Source organism: Myotis brandtii, unplaced genomic scaffold, assembly GCF_000412655.1.
Source record: "Myotis brandtii unplaced genomic scaffold, ASM41265v1 scaffold431, whole genome shotgun sequence".
NCBI classification, from domain to species: domain Eukaryota; kingdom Metazoa; phylum Chordata; class Mammalia; order Chiroptera; family Vespertilionidae; genus Myotis; species Myotis brandtii.
The window spans coordinates 607110-626641 of record NW_005366486.1 but is presented as its reverse complement, the minus strand read 5'-3'; the positions used below and the strand labels follow the sequence as shown (position 1 = coordinate 626641).

Genomic DNA, 19532 nt, shown 5'->3' with positions numbered 1-19532 from the left:
AAGGAAGGAAGGAAGGAAGGAAGGAAGGAAGGAAGGAAGGAAGGAAGGAAGGAAAAACAACACAATGGTAGGAGTATGTCAGAGGGATAAATTTGCCAACTAAAAGAACTCCTAATGGCCAAAACTGGAACAATTTGAGCAACACAATAAAGTAGTTTATATTGGTTTAAACTCCAAAGTAGAAAGTAAATAGCTATGCATGCATCATGATATAAATAACTGAACAAATAAATAGGGAAGAATATACAAATGTTCCATGCAGAAGAATTCAAAATAGTTTATGCAGACACTTCACCCTCAAGGAGGTGGAGCACAATGCTCTCCATCTCAAGTATGGGCTGTGCATAGTAACTTCGTCCAAAGAGGTCAGTAAGGAAGGAAAGAGGGGAGAGGAACGTCACAGTGGAAACCTGACAAACATTGCTTCAGCCAGGTGACCACGGCTCACCTAAACAGTGACAAGTCCGATTGATAATATGCAACCTTGATGTGATGTAATTAAAAAGGCATTTTAACTTGTGGTCTACTTTCCAAAAAATATATCCCAATCTAATCATGAGAAAAACATCAGACAAACCTCAATGAGACAAATCCCCCAAAATACCTAACCAGTTCTCAAAATGTTCAAGTTCGTCAAAAACAAGGGGAGTCTGAGCATCTGTCACAACCAAAAAGATCTTAAGGAGATATGACAGGTGAGTGTAATGTGTCCTGGATACAATCCTGAAATGGAAAAAAGGACATCAGGTGAAACTATAATGTATCATTATTGGTTCATTAGTTGTGATAAGTGTACGACGCAAATGCAAAATGTTAATAATTGGGGAATCTTGGTATCTTGGTATGTGGCATATGGGAAATCTCTGTACTATCTTTGCAATTCAGTACTATCTCTGTACTATCTCTGTGCTAACTTTTCTAAAATGTTGTTTATTTTAAAACAGTGAGTTGGGGATAGTTTTCTCATTGTCTTTTTCAGCACCAGTTTGTATAACTACTATCTCCACACTAAAGGTACGCTTGAACTCCGCTGCAAAATCATCAGAGCCTGCCAGCTTTTTAGGATGCATATTTTTAAAAAAATAGCATATAAAATTTTAAACATCTATAAAAGTAGAAAGAAAAGCACAATACACCCTCAACTTCTACAGTTATAAAATATGGCCTTTTTTTTCCCATCTAAACTCACCTACTTCCCTTTTCTAAAATTATTTTGAAGCAAACCCAGACATTACAGCATTTTGCTGGTAAATATTTCTGTATGCACACCTAAACAATATGGACTAAAAAAAAACAATCATAATACTAAGAATATAAATGAATTGAATATTAATGATAATTCTTAATATCATCAAATACCAAGTGCTCACATGTCTAATTGTCTTATGATTGTTATGTGTATGTGAATAAATTAGTATTGCTAAAATGTTTTCTAGTTTCTTTCTTCATTTTCAGCTTCATTGGCTTCTGTTTTGTTCCATTATTTCTTTCTCTTCTTTCTTTAGGTTTATTTTATTATTCCTTATTAGTGCTTGAGTTGGAGATTAATCAATTTAAATCTTTTCTTTTTCTATCTACTCCATGAATTTAAAGTGATACATTACACCATAAATATTAATTTGATATCTCATAAGTTTGTGTATATATAGTCTTTTCAGAGTCATTCAACTGAAATACTTTTAATTTCCCTTGTGTTTGTTTAAAATGAATTACTTAAAGTATTTTACTGAATTTTCAAAGTGATCCATTTTTTGGCTGTTACTGATTTCTGATATCACTGACTACAGGCAGGGATCATGAAAAGTATGACTTTGATGCATTTGTCTAATAAGTATTCTATGTTATAAATTTCATGGAGCAAAGACTCCATTTATTATTCTCTGCTGGATATGTTCTATAGATAAATGAGAAAAGCAAAATACAGGGACTATTTCCAAAATTTAATAAATATTCCAAAACCTGTCCTAAAGTTTGGTACCTACCATTCTAAACTCTTAGAAAGTCATGTCCACTTGGCTTTCTAACTTATTACGTTGGCTTTTGTAAGAAAGAAAAAAACACTCCTGGCTCTTTTTCCAAATATATATTGTGGGTACATTTTAGCCATTGTAAACACTGAGAATGATGCTTCTCTCTTTGGATGAGACTTTAATCGGAGCTGCCTTGACTGTTTCTAACACTAGTAAATTAACAAAAAGAGACAAGTGCAAACTTTCCATGCTGATAAAAATCACAGTTTTTTCCAAAATCAGTTCCATTTTTATACACTAATAGTAACAAACTAGCAGAAAGAAATATTAAGAATACAATTGCATTTACAATTACATCAAAAAATAAAATAGCTACGAATAAATTTGACCACAGGGGTGAAAGAACTGCACACTGAAAAGCATAACACCTGGTGAAAGAAATTGAAGAAGACACAAAGAAATGGAAAGGTGTTCCATGCTCATGGATTGAAAGAATGAACATTGTGAAAATGCCCATACTATACAAAGCAACCTACAAATTCAAGGCAATCCCTATCAACATTCCAATGGCATTTTCCACAAAAATAGAACAAACAATTCTAAAATTTGTATGGAATCACACACACACAAAAGCCCAGAATAGCCAAAGTAATCTTGAGAAACAGAACAAAAATGGAGGCATCACACTTCCTGATTTCAAACTATTTTACAAAGCTACAAGTAATCAAAACAATTGTATTGGCATAGAACATAGATCAATGGAATGGAATAATGAATCTGGAATTAAACCCACATATATGTGGCAGATTAATTTATGACAAAGGAGCTAGTAATATACAATGAGGAAAGGGTAGTCTCTTCAATAAATGGTGTTGGTAAAACCGGACAGCCATAAGCAAAAGAAATGAAACTAGATCACTATTTACACCATACACAATATTTAGTGCAAAATGAATAAAGACTTGAATGTAAAATCTGAAACCATAAAACTCCTGGAAGAAATCATCAGTAGCTCTTTCACATCAGTCTTGGTGATGATTTTTTGGATCTGACACTAAAAGCAAAGGCAACAAAAGCAAAAATAAACAAGAGTGACAACATCAAACTATAAAGCTTCTGTGCAGCAACGGAAACCATGAACAAAATGAAAAGGCAACCTACCAAATACAAGGAAATAACTGCCAGTCACTTATATAATAAGGGGTCAGTATCCAAATATATAAGAATTCGTACAACTCAAAAGCAAAAAAATAAACAACTCAATTTTAAAAATGGGCAGAGGATCTGTATAGACATTTTTTCCAAAGAAGGCATACAGATGGCCAACAAGTCCATGAAAAGGTGTTCACATCACGAATCATGAGGGAAATGCACATCAAAACCACAATGAGATAGCACCTCTCACCTGGCAGAGTGGCTGTCATCAAAACACAAGTAAGAAGTGCTGGCAAGGACATGGAGGAAATGCAACCCTTGTGCACTGCTGAGAGGAATGTAAATTGGTGCAGCCACTATGGAAAATAGTATGGAGTCCCCTCCCCCCAAAGAATACTAGTAGACCTACCATATGATCCAGCAGTCCCACATCTGGGTATGTACACAAAGTTGATAAAATCACTGTGTTCAAAAGATGTCTGCACCCCCATGTTCACTGCAGCATTGTTTACAATTGTCAAGGCATGAAAACAATCTAAGTAAGCTGCCAATGGATGAATAAACAAACTAGCCATACATATTATACATAAAAAATTATATATAATATGTGTGTGTATACACAAACAACAGAATATTATTCAGCCATAAAAAGTAGGAAATCCTTTTGTTTGCAATAACATGGATGGATCTTGAGAGTGTTACGCTAAGTGAAATTAATCAAACAGAAAAAGACAAATTCTGTATGATCTCACTTATATGTAGTATCTTAAAAAAATGAACTCAAAGATATAGAGAACAGATTGATGGTGTCAAAGGTGGGAGAGGGTCAAAAAGTGCAAATTTTCAGATATAAAATAAACAACTCCTGAGTGCATAATGTATAGCATGGTGACTGTACTTAGTAATAGTGTTTTGCATATTTGAAAGTAGTTGACAAGTTTCTTGTCATGAGAGCTAAAGAGTTCTTATCACAAGAAAAAAAAAGTGTAACTGTGTGAGGTGATAGATGGTAACCAGACTTATCGGGGTGATTACCTCAAATCCTTATATTATGTTCCCCAAACAAATATGTCAACTATACCTCAATTTTTTCAAAAGCTTAATTCACCTTTCCCTAGCCTAACCTCCGCCCTGGACTACTAGCAGTTAGAAAGTAAGCTGTAGCACACACTGAGCTAGTGTGAACACCCATTTTCTAATTCTACCAAAACCCAAGTCTGACCCTAAGAAAGCTAGGAGAATTGGCATGTTTAGGGACCGTAGCTTCATGCCCCTCTTACTCCTCGGTTTTCAAACTCTGACTTTCTCTCTCTTGGCTGCCTTCTGTCTGTCAGAGGCCAGACCCTACCTCTGTCTAAACAGCTGTTCAGCAATGGCAAGGAGAAGGGCACACTAGGCAAAGTCCTGACAGTTCGCCAAGGCAACGTCCCCTGGGTTTTGTGCAATGTTCCTGTTTTTACCTGTCTCTTAAGTGAAAAGAAATTATTTCTTCTTCTTAAATAACAAGTATTTGACACTGTGACTTTTGCTTTTTACAAGTTACTCAAAGGAAAAATATGCTCACATGCTGTTGAGGTCAGAGTACAAGCAGGTTAAAAGTAAGACTAGGTGGAAACCTCTCAGACACTATGAGATGTTAGAGGAGATCCCGGCTGTTAAACCGAGATCCCCTGGAAACCAGGAACAGATGCAGGCCCAGGAGTGAAGTTTCTTCAAAGTGGTTCTGTCCACGTTAGTATCAGCTAACCCAGCCAACTCCAGGACTAGTGCCAGGCTGACTGTCCGCACCGTGGCACTGAAGGAGCAAGACCTGGGGAGGGCTACTGATACTGCAAAGTCTGCCTCATTCTCTAACAAGGAAGGTCCAGACGCTCCGATCTCCCTACATCCTCAAACTCTTCTTTCTCTCAAATTCCTTATCCAACTGTCAATATCTTAGTCTTTGATCATTACTCCTTGGATGTGCATTGTGCCAAATAAACAAAAAGGGGGCGTGCCTATGAATTTAGTGGTAGGACAGTAGGGTAACAGGAGGCCAGTGTCTGAATTTGTGGATGCAAGGAAGAGGGCATCTTCTAACCAGGTAAGCAGGGACCCTGTGTCTCCTTAGTGCCTTTAGATGTGTAATGAAGAAATTGTATCTTCATTTTTCCCAAATAGAAATTAATCACTGGGATGATAAGAAACCATAGAATGTTGATATATTGCATAATTATAGCCCAAGCATTTTAATAAAATTGCGATTGGTAGGATATTAGTGCTCTTTAGATACAAATATCTCTTCAATCAAAAACAAAGATGAACTAACAGTGGGAGAAGTAATGTTCTTCTAAAATAAAAAAATAAACATAAGAAAACAGCAATTCTATTTAAGCCATTGTTTATATAACGTGAAATACTCTCTCTGAGATATTTTATTGTATCATAAGTACATATAAAATACTTTTGCTCTTTAATAAATACAAATATATATTATTAACTCTTACTTCTATTCAATAAGTAAAATTGTCTTTACTAGTTTGCAGAAAAAAAATATGATCAGAAGAGCTCTGGATGGTATGTTCAGTGTTTGAGTATTGGCCTGAGTACCAAAGGGTTGTGAATTTGATTCTCAGTCAAGGTCATATACCTGGTTTGCTGATTTGATCCCTAGCATGCAGGAGGAAGCCAGTTTCCCAGTTTCTCTCTCTCTCTCTCTCTCTCTCTCTCTCTCTCTCTCTCTCTCTCCATAAAAGTTAATGGAAGAGTATGGTCAGTCCAGTAATTGATCCATATTGACACAGGTATTTGGACTATGATAAAGGTTAAATGATTCAATACATGATGCAAAATGACTATTGGCTTGCAAAAACATTATTTTTATCCTTACCTCACACCAATTTAACTCTACCCAGAATTTTCAAAGATTTACATGCAGAGAATAAAAACTATATATATATATATTTTAGAAGATAATGAGAATGAATATCTTTATAACTCGTGGGTGGAATGGACCTTTCCACATACAAAAATATTTAAAATGACATTGGAGTCTGAAGGACAGAAGAGATCTTGTAGTAAACCGAGCCTGTGAGAGGAAGCACAAGCTGAAACACAATTTCCCAGAATTAAGAGAAATATAATCTTATAGCCTTTTGTGAAAAATAATGAAAGAAGTATGCAAACAATGTTTGTAGTTATTTCATGGAACAGAGTTAAGAGCAAAGGAAGCAAATATGAAACATCTAATATTGAAAGAAAGCCTTCCCAAAGACTTGAGTTAACAGAACAATAGAGCATGCAGAATCCATACAAACCAATAAAATACCATGTCCAAGGTCATACAACTAACAGCTGGTAGAGCTAGACTTTGAATCCAGACCTATCTCATCCTCAAGCTCATATTCTTCCTCCCACACATGTGTCAACTAGTCATCAGAAGGGAACCTCTCTGCAGGCAGTGCAGTACCCTGGAGTGAATCCAGATCAGAAAAGGAACATTATTGGAAAACCTGGTGAAATTCTAAGAAAGCCTGGAGTTTAGTTAATACTAATATGGCAATGTTAATCTCTTAGTTTTGATAATTATATTATAGTTATGTTCAGATGTTAACACTACAAAACTGGTTAAACGGTTTGCAGGTGTGCAACTTTACTATAAGTCTGAAATCATTCCCAAATAAAAAGCATGTTAAAAAATAAAACAACTATCAAAAGAATGGTGCCTTGGGTACTATTCCTAAAACATATAAGAGATTTATTGCATTAAGTCAAATTGTAATAAAGGCATGCTTTGCATTAAAGACTTTATTTATAACAGGTTCATTGATTATTACAGGTTTAATGATTTTAAAAATAACAACCTGCCTCAATTATATAGCTTTTTTGAAAATATTTCTTAAATAACTTTGCATACCATTTTGTGTGTGTGTGTGTGTGTGTGTGTGTGTGTGTGTGTTTGTGTGTGTGTGTATCAAAACATAGAATGCTATGCCTAATAATCTTTTAAAACAAGAGGTGATCTGGTTGTGATGAACTCTTTTCCATTTCTGCTACAGGCATGACAAAAGTCCTGGGCTTGGAACAGCAAGAATTAAATTTGGAGGATTAATAGAACTGCCTGATTTAAGGAGCTGTCAGATGAAAGAACCAGGACTTCAGAAATAAATGAATCCTAGGAGCAGAAAAGCTCAAGCATATAATTAAGTAGAAAACTCAGGGGGGTTTGACTAGGTAAGGAAAGAGGAAAAAATATTGAAAAACAAACAAAATAAAGGACATTAAAGAAAATCAGGGCTTATGGTGTCTCTATGGAATGGAAGTGTGATAAATTATGAAAGGGGGAAATAACAGTAATATGAACAGTGGTAAATCCAATCATATCACTGCCTCACTCAAAGGCTTCCAAAGGCTCCAGGCACCCAGAGCAGGAACCAGGGAACCCCGGGGGACCTCGGTGACTTACCCTCTGCCCCATCACTTCTCTGACATCATCTTCTACTGTTTGCCCTCTCCCCCACTCCCCTCCAGCAGCCTTTGCACTTGCTCATCTCTGCCTGGAATGCTCATCCTGGGAGGGGGTGCATGGTGAACTCCTGCACCCACTTTGATTTTTGCTCAAATATTAGCTTTTCAGTGACTTACTACTGAAATTAACACAGCTAGGCCCTAAAATCCCCATGTCCCCTACCTTGATTTTATTTTCTCATGGCTGGTCCCACCATCCAACACTCTAATTACATGGGATATCTGTTTCCACAACTTCTAGAATGTAAACTCTCAGACTTTTGCCTGTTTTTTGTTTGTTTTGTTTTGTTTTGTTTTCACCACTGTTTCCCCAGTGCCTAGAATGTTACTGGACACATAGTGGATGCTAAATCAATCAATGCATAAATGTGATTCTTTCATTACCGTCATTAAATAAAGAGTAATAAAACATCGGAAACTTTTCCAATGCTATTTTATAGCAATTGAAGTCATCTTTTTGCCTGTGTTTTCTGGGTATTTTCTGCGCTGAACAATTACATCTATAATGTTTTAAAAGAGGGTTTTGTTTTGTAAAAGATAAGAGAGTTATCTGTCTGTGATGATTTCATCTCAGGCCCATTCACTGTCAGAGTCAGAAAGATATACTCTTCAGAGGCCTGTTCTTTTTATGAGCTTAAATATTATTTAGTTATTATCAGAAAGGGCTCACAATCATACAATCTTTCTATGAAAAAATGTCCAGTAGCATGATCCACGAAGCTGATGGGATCATGGATCATACAATTCCAACCTCCTAGTTTTAAAAATGAAGCAACTGAGACCTGAGACAGCCTTCCTCACTGTCAGTGCACAGTGAAGGAGTAGGAATAAGTCCTGAACAAGAGTGAAATACTGAGGAATGGCCTGGCCTTAAAAGTTTTGTAATGCAGGAAAACACCACATTGAAGATTTTCAGTTTACCATTAGACTAAACCTTCATTTTCTCCAACTTATTTCCAATTCATCACTCAAAAATGCTTGTGAGCAGTTGCTTCGTATTATTTGAACATTCAAGGTCCTCTTTGCATTAAGATCAGGAGCAGAGCAAACCACGTGATCCCGTGAGTATTTTAGCTGCTCCAGGCCAAGGCACCTTCCAGGGCCCACTCAACCTGCAGCCCTTGCTGCAGCCCTTTGCTATCCCTCTTCAGAGAGGAGTGAGGCCAGCATATTTTTAAAATCTTACTCTTTTCAGTGGCTTGATTATCAATTAACTCTCATGAAATCAAATGGAAGCAGCTTTCAGGATCTAAAAATGCATCACTTCCCTTTTTCAAAAAAAAAAAGCGAATTCTTTTGCTGAGAAATTGTACATGTCCTATTGTATTGTCATAAGTGGGGGAAAACCTGGCATGAAATGTTCCCCCCTCAGAGGTAACAGCAGCAGTTAATCCACATCTGCACATGGGTCACCAGACAGCTATCTCTGATGTAAGAGTAGTATACAGGCAGATACTTTGGCAAAGACCATCCATAAAATGAAGTTGAAATGGACCAAAACAACCATACCGACTTTTAGTACAATTCAGACCGCAGTTTTCTAAATGACACATGCTGAAAAGGACAGGGAGAGATGCCCTTAGAACAGTTAGAAGAAAATAATATAAAATGCCATTAGCGAACATCTAAATGTTCCTTAGGGTGGTCTGTATTTGAGGTCTGAAGAACTGAGATGCTTGAGTCATGCTGAACTCTCCTTATCTGAAAACCTAAGATTGCTCATTTATGGACATCCTGCTCACAGCTGGAAGCCTGGGCATTCAGTAGATCAAGAAAATGAAGACTTATTACCATTTGAACATCCTCTTAGAAGCCCAAATAGTTATTTTTTTTTTCATAATCTCCCTCTCTCTCTCTCTCTCTCTCTCTCTCTCTCTCTCTCTCTCTCTCTTCCCTCTCTGTAAATGGCAGAGCTGTCTAGGCTACACTATAAACACGTTATGTACAAATACAGCATTGTTTGCAGCAAGCAAATACTTTCCTTAGCTATCCTTCATGAGACAAAACACCTTTCAAACCAGGGACCTTTGGAAGGGGGTGCAGGATCCGGTTGGAGACCTTTGGAAGGGGGTGCAGGATTGGGGTGGAGACCTTTGGAAGGGGGTGCAGGATCGGGGCGGAGACCTTTGGAAGGGGGTGCAGGATCAGGGCGGAGACCTTTGGAAGGGGGTGCAGGATCAGGGCAGAGACCTTTGGAAGGGGGTGCAGGATCAGGGCGGAGACCTTTGGAAGGGGGTGCAGGATCAGGGCGGAGACCTTTGGAAGGGGGTGCAGGATCAGGGCGGAGACCTTTGGAAAGGGGTGCAGGATAAGGGCAGACCAGGCAGGACTTACCATGGCCCCCTCACTTCTCCTTTCGGCAACTTCTCGCTGCAGTCGGGCCACCGCCAGCTTCTCCCTGGAGAGACAGAAGGGCAGGATTACTTGACCATTCTTCTGGGGTGAGAGGTGCACTGGCATGGCTCAGAAACATTCTTTTGAGGTCTCAGAGGAACTCCTTCCTTGGTTTAGCTCACTTCCTCCACTAAACTTTCTATAAATATTTAAAGTGAATGGTCATTAGTGCATTGTTTTCATTGAGTGTCATGAAAGAGATTTTTTTTTTGCCTTGGATTTAAAAATAGCCAAAGAAATGTTGAATAAAACTTTAAGTTAATTAACTTACAACATTTATAAATAAATTTTCTGTGTCCTTTCTGTACCAACTTTGCTCATATATATTTTAAATTATTTTTATATCTGTTGCTTTTATTGATACTGAATTTTAAAAAAGCAAACAAAACATAACTGTATCATTCTTGAAATAATAAGAGAAAATCATTTGCAGACTTGCTACATATTAGGCACCATGTGAAAACTTTTACCTGATCTTATATGAGCCTGATAATAGTAGGTTTTATTATCCCCACTTTATAGATGTAGAAACAGGGGCTCAGAGAAGCTAAGTAACAAGCCAAGACCCCAGCTGGTATGTACTATATTAGGATCAAAATTAGGTTTTCCTTACTTCAAAGGCTAAATAAAATTTTTACATATCATTTTTCAGGAGCCAGGAAAAATTCTGCATATAGTTTTTCAAGATCTAGGAAATATGTAGAATGAAAAATCAGATTATTTATTTTAGTATTCTTTATTTTACAATGGGGTTCTTTTAGTATCTTTTATAATTGTAATTCTGATTTCACTTCCAAAAAAGCTAATATTCCAAGGGATTTTAAGAATACTTTAAAAAAGATAGGTATCTGCATTTTGGACAGCTTTTCAATTATTCTTTAAAAAGTTGATATAAAAAAAAGTTGATAGATGAAAAAAAGGGTGAGTGAGCTCTTCCAGTAATCCTCAGATCTTAATTTTCGCAAGGGGGTGCAGGATCAGGGCAGAGAGCTTTGGAAGGGGGTGCAGGATCAGGGCAGAGAGCTTGGGAAGGGGATGCAGGATCAGGGCAGAGAGCTTTGGAAGGGGGTGCAGGATCAGGGCAGAGAGCTTTGGAAGGGGGTGCAGGATCAGGGCAGAGAGCTTTGGAAGGGGGTGCAGGATCAGGACCAGAAACCTTTGGAAGGGGGTGCAGGATCAGGGCAGAGAGCTTGGGAAAGGGGTGCTGAAATGTTTCTACTTGTCACTTAAATGTTTCTACTTCTATGAAGATGTTAAACTACTAGTATTTGAATGATATTACATCTCTCAGCTTTCCCTCTACCCAGGATCAGCTACCTGCAATAAGGAAGCAACTCAATTCTCAGATAGTGAGAGGGTTTCTCCCCTCCTAACTGGGCCTTTGAAATGCCTATGACTGCCAGAAAGGCATGTGCTGGGTTTCGGCCAACATGGCAGTGCGGGTCCTCAAGTCCTCCCACAACCACATCAAATTACAACTAACCTACAGAACAACCATCATTCAGAACCTTCTGAAATCTAGCTGAACGGAAGTCTTACAACTAAGGATATAAAGAAGCCACATCGAGATTGGAAAGAGGGGTACAGAGGTGGAACAGGCTGGTCCCACACCCATGTGTAAAATATACATCTGCAGAGGTCCCTCTTGAGGATCAAGGGGACCCAGCCCCACATCAACCCCCCAGCCCTAGCATTCCAGAGCCAGGAAGAGAAGGCCCAATAACTTGTGACTGTAAAAACCAGTGGGGATTGTGGCTAAGTGAGACAGAGGCTGCCGGAGTCCCAGGAAGTTCCTCTTAAAGGGCCCATTTCATGGACTTACTTGTATTCACTCACTCTGAAGCACTGAGGCAGCAGCTTGAAAGGCATTAGGGTCATACAGGGATGAACTAAATTATCTGGCATCAGGATGAGAGCTGGGTAGTGGCAGCTTTCTTCCAGACGTAAGTGCTGGCAGAGGCTATTGTTCCTTTGCTGAGCCCTCCCCCAACAGAGTGGGCGGGCACTATTTCTGAGTCTCCATCAACCAGGCTACCACTGGTGATTGCCTGAGACCCTGTGTCACCCACCTTACAGGTCCACCCAAGCTGTTTCCAGTGGCTTTTTAATACCAATGGCCTGTCTTGGCTCATGCTTCAGACTTTCCTAAAATTTCTCAAACAAGCAGCATTTGGCCTCAACATGCTTTGTACCTCTTGCTAAGTGACCCTAGGCCTGGCACTAGCAGCAGCCAGCTTTGGTTCTTCAGCCAGCTTGGCCTTTCCTAGACCAGCACAAGTAGCAGCCATATGCAGATCACTTTGCAGCTCAGGCCAGGTAGTACCAGGTAGGACACAGGTAATGGCTGACCTTAGCCTGCACCTCCTGGGAGGCCCTGGAGCCACCTACACAAGTGACACACTTAAGGGGAAAACAGAGAAGGAACCAGAGCCCCACTGAGGTAAGTTCTGTTTCTTGGAATGAGCCTGGCACAGCTAATTCTCAACAGCGGTTTCAGCCAGTTTTTACAGCCAATTGTCTGGGGGTAAATCCCTCCCATTGATGAGCCAATGGCAATCAAAGCTTAACTATAACAGAAGGTGTATACAGATTACATGGGGTTACACCTGGAGTGCCCAGCTCTAGTGATGGGGAGTCTGTGCCACTGGACCCTACAGACACCTACTACATAAGGACACTCTACCAAGCCCAGGAGACATAGCAACTTTGCCTAATACATAGAAACAAAAACAGGGAGGCTGCCAAAATGAGGAGACAAAGAAACATATCCCAAATGAAAAAACAGAACAAAACTCTAGAAAAATAACTAAACAAAATGGAAACCAAAAATCTACTAGATGCAGAGTTCAAAACGCTAGTTCAAAATACTTAATAGTAGATGAAATTAATGAGAACTTCAACAAAGAGACAGGAAACATAAAAATGTAACTAGAAAACATATAAAAAGGTCAGAAAAGAAGAATACATTAACTGAAATGAAGGCTACATTACAGGATATCAATAGTCAAGTAGATGAAGCAGAAGATCATATCAGAGAATTGGAATATAAGGAAGCAGAAAACACTAATCAGAACAGGAAAAAAAAGAATCCAAAATAATGAGGATAGTTTAAGAATCGTTTGGGACAACTTTAAGCATACCAACATTTGCATCATGGGGATGGCAGAAGGAGGAGAGAGGGAGCAAGGAAATGATAACATATGTGAAAAAATAATGACAGAAAACTTCCTCAACCTGGTGAAGGAAATAGACATACAAGTCCAGGAAGCAAAGAGAGTTCAAAACAAGAGGAACCCAAAGAAGCCCACACAAAGATACATCATAATTAAAATGTCAAAGTTTAAAGACAAAGAAAGGATCTTAAAAGCAGGAAGAGAAAAGCCATTAGTTACCTACAAGAGAGCACCTATAAGATTGTCAGCTGATTTCTCAACAGAAACTTTTCAGGCCAGAAGGGATTGGCATGAAATATTCAAAGTGATGAAAAGCAAGGACCTGCAACCAAGATTACTTCACCCAGCAAATATATCATTTAGAATCAAAGGACAGATAAAAACTTTCCACCAATCAGAAAGATTATATGCACCTATAGTCATAGCAATGCAATTTACAATAGCTAAGATTTAGAAACAGACCAATTACCCATCAGTAGATAAGTGGATAAAAAAGCTGTGGTACATTTACATGGAATACTATACAGCAGTAAAAAAGGCTATCTTACCCTTTGAGACAACATGGATGAATCTGAAGAGTATTATACTAAGTGAAACAAGCCAGTAAGAGAAAGAAAAATATCACATGATGCCACTCATATGTGGAATCTAATGAACAAAATAAACTGATGAACAAAATAGATACAGAGACATAGAAGCATGAAACAGTCTGTCCAATCTCACAGGGAAGGTGGAGGTGGGTAGGTGGATGGGAAAAGATCAACCAAAGAACCTGTATGCATATATGCATAACCCATGGACACAGACAATAGTGTGGTAAAGGCATGGGGTAGAGGGAGGGGGCAGGCTAGAAGTGGTCAATGAAGAAACAAAGGGAACATCTGTAATCCTATCTAATAAAGAGGGAATATGCTAATTGACCCTCAAGCCATTGTAAAGATGGCAGCGCCAACAGCCAATAAGGAGGGGATATGCTAATTGACTGACCTGCCCTCAAAGATGGTGACACCCACAGCCAATAAGGAGGTAATATGCTAATTGACTGCCACGCCCTCAATGATGGTGATGCCAAGAGCCAATAAGGAGGGAATATGCTAATTGACTGCCATGCCCTCAAAGATGGTGGTGCACACAGCCACAAGATGGTGGTGCCCAGTACCCTCAGCCCCGCTGGGATGGCAGGCACACATCAAGGCCAGGCCTGCCCCCAGGCAGGCCCGGCCGCTCCACACTCCTGCCTCTAGAGTCCCCCAATCCCCTCAGCCCCTCAGCTGCCCAGAGCTGGCCTGAGGTGCAGGCAAGCCTTGGATGGTGGCTGCCCAGCCGCCCAGGGCCGCCCAACGGTCAGGTAACCAGGGCTGGCCGAGGCTTGCGCTGCCGGCAGTGGCAGCAGCAGAGGTGTGATGGGGCATTGCCTTCCCCTGATCACCAGGTCACCTCCCGCCCCTGAGGGCTCCTGGACTGTGAGAGGGAGCAGGTCAGGCTGAGGGACCCCCCCTCCAGTGCATGAATTTTCATGCACCAGGCCTCTAGTACTTTCACTAACTAAAAAGAAAAATAAGGCAGAGACTCTAACAGACATTTGTACACCAATGTACATAGTTGTATTACTCACAATTGTCCAAAGTTGGAAACAACCCAAATGTCCATGATAAATAAACAAAGTGTAATAGAAATAAAAATAAAAAAAAGAGTTTTCTAGACAAGAAGAAGCTACAGGAGTCCATTGGCATCAAACCAGTATTACATGAAATGGATCTTCTTTAAGATGAGAGGGGAGTGGGGAATGGGTGAAAAAGGTGAAAGGATTAATAAGTATAAATTAGAAGTTATAGAGTAGTGATGGGGTTGTAAAGTACAGCATAGGGAATATAGTCAATAATATTGAAATATGTATGGTGTCAGATGGGTACAGATTTATTGGGGTGATAACTTAGTAAGTTATATAATGTCTAATCACTGGGTTGTACACCTGAAACTAATATAATATTGTATATCAACTACAATCGAAAAATTTAAAAAATACTGAAGGTCAAAAAAAAAGGCATATGCTCTAATTTGGTTGAAGTTGAATAGCTTTTTAGTAGGAATAGTTCTGTTTGAATCACCATAGATTAGAAGAGGAAAACAAGACCCAGGAGACTGTTGAGGTAGACAGTTTTGGAAGCCCAGGGCAGGAGTCCCATGAGAGGGAGCAACACAGCAGACAGAAAGAAGCCATAGAAAGAAGATGGATGCCCTAACTGGTTTGGCTCAGTGGATAGAGCCTCAGCCTGCAGACTGAAGGGTCCCAGGTTTGATTCCGGTCAAGGGCATGTACCTTGGTTGCGGGCACATCCCCATTGGTGGGTGTGCAAGAGGCAGCTGATTGATGTTTCTCTCTCATCGATGTTTCTAACACTCTATCCCTCTCCCTTCCTCTCTGTAAAAAATCAATAAAATATATTTTTTTAAAAAAAGAAAGAAGATGGAGTTATCACCTCTTCCTTTGATAAGAAAAGCAGAGAGTCTACTTTTCTTATCAAGTCCTTGGATCTCTGATCCAAGTCCTGATGAACAGAGCAAGGAATTAAAAGAGGAAAATATGACTGACTTCTTGTTTTTTTTTTGTTTTGTTTTGTTTTTGTTTTTGTTTTAATCCTCACCCAAGGATATTTTTCCATTGATTTTTAGAGAGTGGAAGAGGGAGGGAAAGACAGAGAGGAATATTGATGTGAGAGAAACATATCAAATGGTTGCCTCCTGCACGCGCCTTGACCAGGGCCCAGGCTGGGGAGGAGCCTGCAATTGAGGAACTTACATTGACTGGAATCTAACCCGGAACCCTTTGGTCTATAGGCTGATGCTCTATCCACTGAGCCAAACCAGCTAGGGCTGACTTCTTGTTTAATATGAAAATTAAACACACAGTAAATACTCTTAAGGGAAAACAAAAGGAAAGTAACATATCCTCTATACTATGACCCAGAAATTCTACTCTGATGTTTAAACCCAACAGAAATGCACATAGCAGACATGTGCTAGAATGTTCATAGAAGCACAGCTGTAGCAGTCTTAAACAGAAAATGCACATCCCTTCAACAATGGAACTTGGACATAGTCATACAATTGAATACCATAAGGTACACAGAAGGAATAATTTATACTTAATCATGACATATGCAATAACACAAACTACTGTTGAGTGAAAGAAGTAAATGGAGAACAGGTATAGATTTTATGATTCCTGCATATAAAGTTCAAAGACAGGCAAAACTCCTACCCAGGTCAATATGGCAAGAGGAAGAAATAAAAGACACAAATATAAAAAAAGAAAGAGATAAAGTCACCTCTATTCACAGATGACATAATTGTATATAAATCCTAAGGAATTTACAAAACAACTATACAACTAATAAGTGAATTTAGCAAAGTCACATAATACAAGCCAATATACAGAAATCAGTTGTGTTTTTATATACTAACATCAACTAATTTAAAAATTAAAATTTAAAAGTTTATTTATAATGGTATCACAAACAAAATACTTAGGAAATAAATTTAACTTTTGTTACACAGCTACACTAAAAACTAGAAAACACTGATTAGAACAATTAAAGGAATATACACACATACACACACACAAACGTACACACACACACACCATATTCATGGGTTAGAAGGTTTAATATTGTGTCAAATTTTGTATCAAATTAATCTATAAATTCTTTCTCACTGGGAAGTATACCTCCACCTCCCCCAAAAAATAAAGAGGAAGCCATGAGTAGCAGGTAACAGCTCTGTAGGAATCCAGCTATGATGCTGGACAAACAGCTACATAGGGATCTAGAGAACAAAGAGTCTCCAGTGGCTGATTCCCAGAAAAAAAAACAAAGCTGTTAAAAAATAAATTAACCTAAGTGTTTGTAAATATTGAGAGAACTTTTAGACTTTTAGTGGAAAGTCTTTTAAGAACCCGGGATTGGAATATGAAAATCTAAGCCAATGGCAATTAATGACCCTTGGAAAGAGTGAAGTTATTCCAGAAACACAATACTAGAATTTTATTAGAATCAGCTGTGAATACTACTTACTTAATTTTATTATTATAATTAGTTAATTTAACTAAGTTATAACAATGAAAACATTTGGAAGAAGGGGAAGTGTGAGAGATAGGTGGTATAGGAGCACTAAATCCTTATCTTCTATACTAGGGAGACAATTTAAAACGACGAAAAGTGATAAAATCTAAAAATAAAAATACAGATATATTTTGTAGATTTAAGGATGAAAAATACAGAAGATAGAGCTAAAACATGGAAAGTGGTTTGCAGGGCGAAGATATGGAGGTAGGGAGAGAGGGGTGGTGTACAACTTACAAATATTATGTACATTTATTACTTTGATTAAAAACTTTTCAGAAATGTGTATTTTTAAACTGACTGGATCACTTCCTTTTAGTTTTACTAAAATCATTATGAGAGAGAGAGAGAGAGAGAGAGAGAGAGAGAGAGAGAGAGAGAGAAAGAGAAAGAGAGACAGAGATTTTAATTTTACTAAAAACATTATAATACACAGACAGATATAGAGAGACAGAGCTAGAGATAGAGATGGAGATGAGAGATGGGGGTGGGGATGGGGATGGGGATGGGGATGGGGATGGGGATGGGGATGGCCATGAGAGAGGAAGAAAGAGCAACTTCATCAGATTATTTACAACCTGAAAACTCAGTACCAACTGATTCACCGCCATGGTCCTGAACAAATAACCCACCAAAAAGCTTTGGTAGGTGGAAGAAAAATAAGGACTAACAATAAGCATCGGGAGCCTTCACATAAGTATTTTAAAGTACATACTGTAAGCAATTAACATTGTACAGTGATATGTTAAATTTAAGATTTTTAGCTTTTGTATTTTTTTCATTAAAATATTACATATAAAAATTTAGAAATCACAAGTGCACAGCTTGATGAATAATCATGACATGAACATGCCCTAGTTGCCACCACCCAAGTAAACCACTAGCACAATACCAGAGCCCAGGAGCTCCTATGATGCCCATGATGACACTAAGGTTAGTATAGCAACATCTGACCTCATCTGCCCTGACTTCCTCTGTATAGTGAATACAGACCCCTTTAACTCTAGTCTAAACTATTTTCTCCTCAATTGTTTATTCAGTGATATGTTTGCCTCCAAATACGCCAATAAATTCCTCCTCAACAGGGTACCTTCTAGTTCTGGTGGCCACAAAAGCTTGTTTACATACATTTAAAATTATGAAAAGCACAGGCTCCACAGGCAATCAGGTAAATAGTAAGCCTCAACAATGTGAATTTCTGGGTAAGAATGTTGAATGGGGGATAATAGAATAGCAATAGTCAAATAATTGAGGAAGGACCCCTATGCACCCTGAAAAATTATTGAGGTCCCAAAGAGCTTAAGTTTATGTGGGTTGTATCTATTGACATTTACCACATGTAGATGAAAACAGATAGTTTTAAAAAAATTATTAATTCATTAAAAATAAAAATAACAAACTCATGTTCACACAAGTAAAACATTTTAATGAAAAAATAAGCCTATATTCCAAAATAAAAATAAATGTCATGAGAAGAATGGAACTGCTTTAAAATTTTGCACATATTCTTGAAGTCTGGCCTAAAAGAAGACAGTGGGATTCTCACGCCTGCTTCTTCATTCAACCTACTGTGATAGCACCCCATGGAGTCTGCAGGAAACTCCACTGAATTCCCATGTAAGAATGTGAGTGGGAAAGGCAAATAACACCTTATTGTGATTACAAAAGTAAATCTGAAGTCGCAGGTTCCTTGAAAGGCTTTTGGGAGTACCAAAGACCCCAGGACCACACTCCACACTCTCAGAACTCTGCACAGAAAATACAGAACTAGAAATGGAGGAATGTTTTGAAAATTTTCCTGGCATCATCATTCATCATTCCTGTTGGCTGAATCTACAGAGAAAGATTACACACACACACACACACACACTGAGCGTCCAGATTATTATGACCACGTGACGTTTGTAGGCAAATTAGCTATAATTTCGCGCTGAAGTTGCTAGAGGGCCAGACCATTATAAAGACGGAAGCAGGTTGTTTACCACGACAGTAGAAGTGATTTTTTTCTGAAGCTATGGGTAAACAACGCGATTTAACAGCCTTGGAAAGTGGGATGATTATTGGCGCTCGGAGCCATGGAGCGAGTATCAGCAAAACAGCCGAAGGCCTGTTCGAACACCTTTGCTGTCTGCAGTTACCAAGATAAAACGTCTCCAATTCGCACAGGAACACAAGGAGTGGACAGTCGAGCATTGGAAAAAAGTCATGTGGTC

The 19532-nt window shown here is 38.7% G+C and overlaps 1 protein-coding gene across 1 annotated transcript in view; it reads right to left on the bottom strand.

Moving 5' to 3' along the window:
* The window catches only part of NCKAP5 (NCK-associated protein 5), an 890249-nt gene that overhangs the window by 514419 nt on the left and 356298 nt on the right, over window positions 1-19532 (bottom strand). The window contains exon 4 of the mRNA XM_014546136.1: window positions 9966-10029. Coding sequence (XP_014401622.1) covers window positions 9966-10029 — 64 coding nt within the window. The remainder of the gene's footprint in view (window positions 1-9965; window positions 10030-19532) is intronic.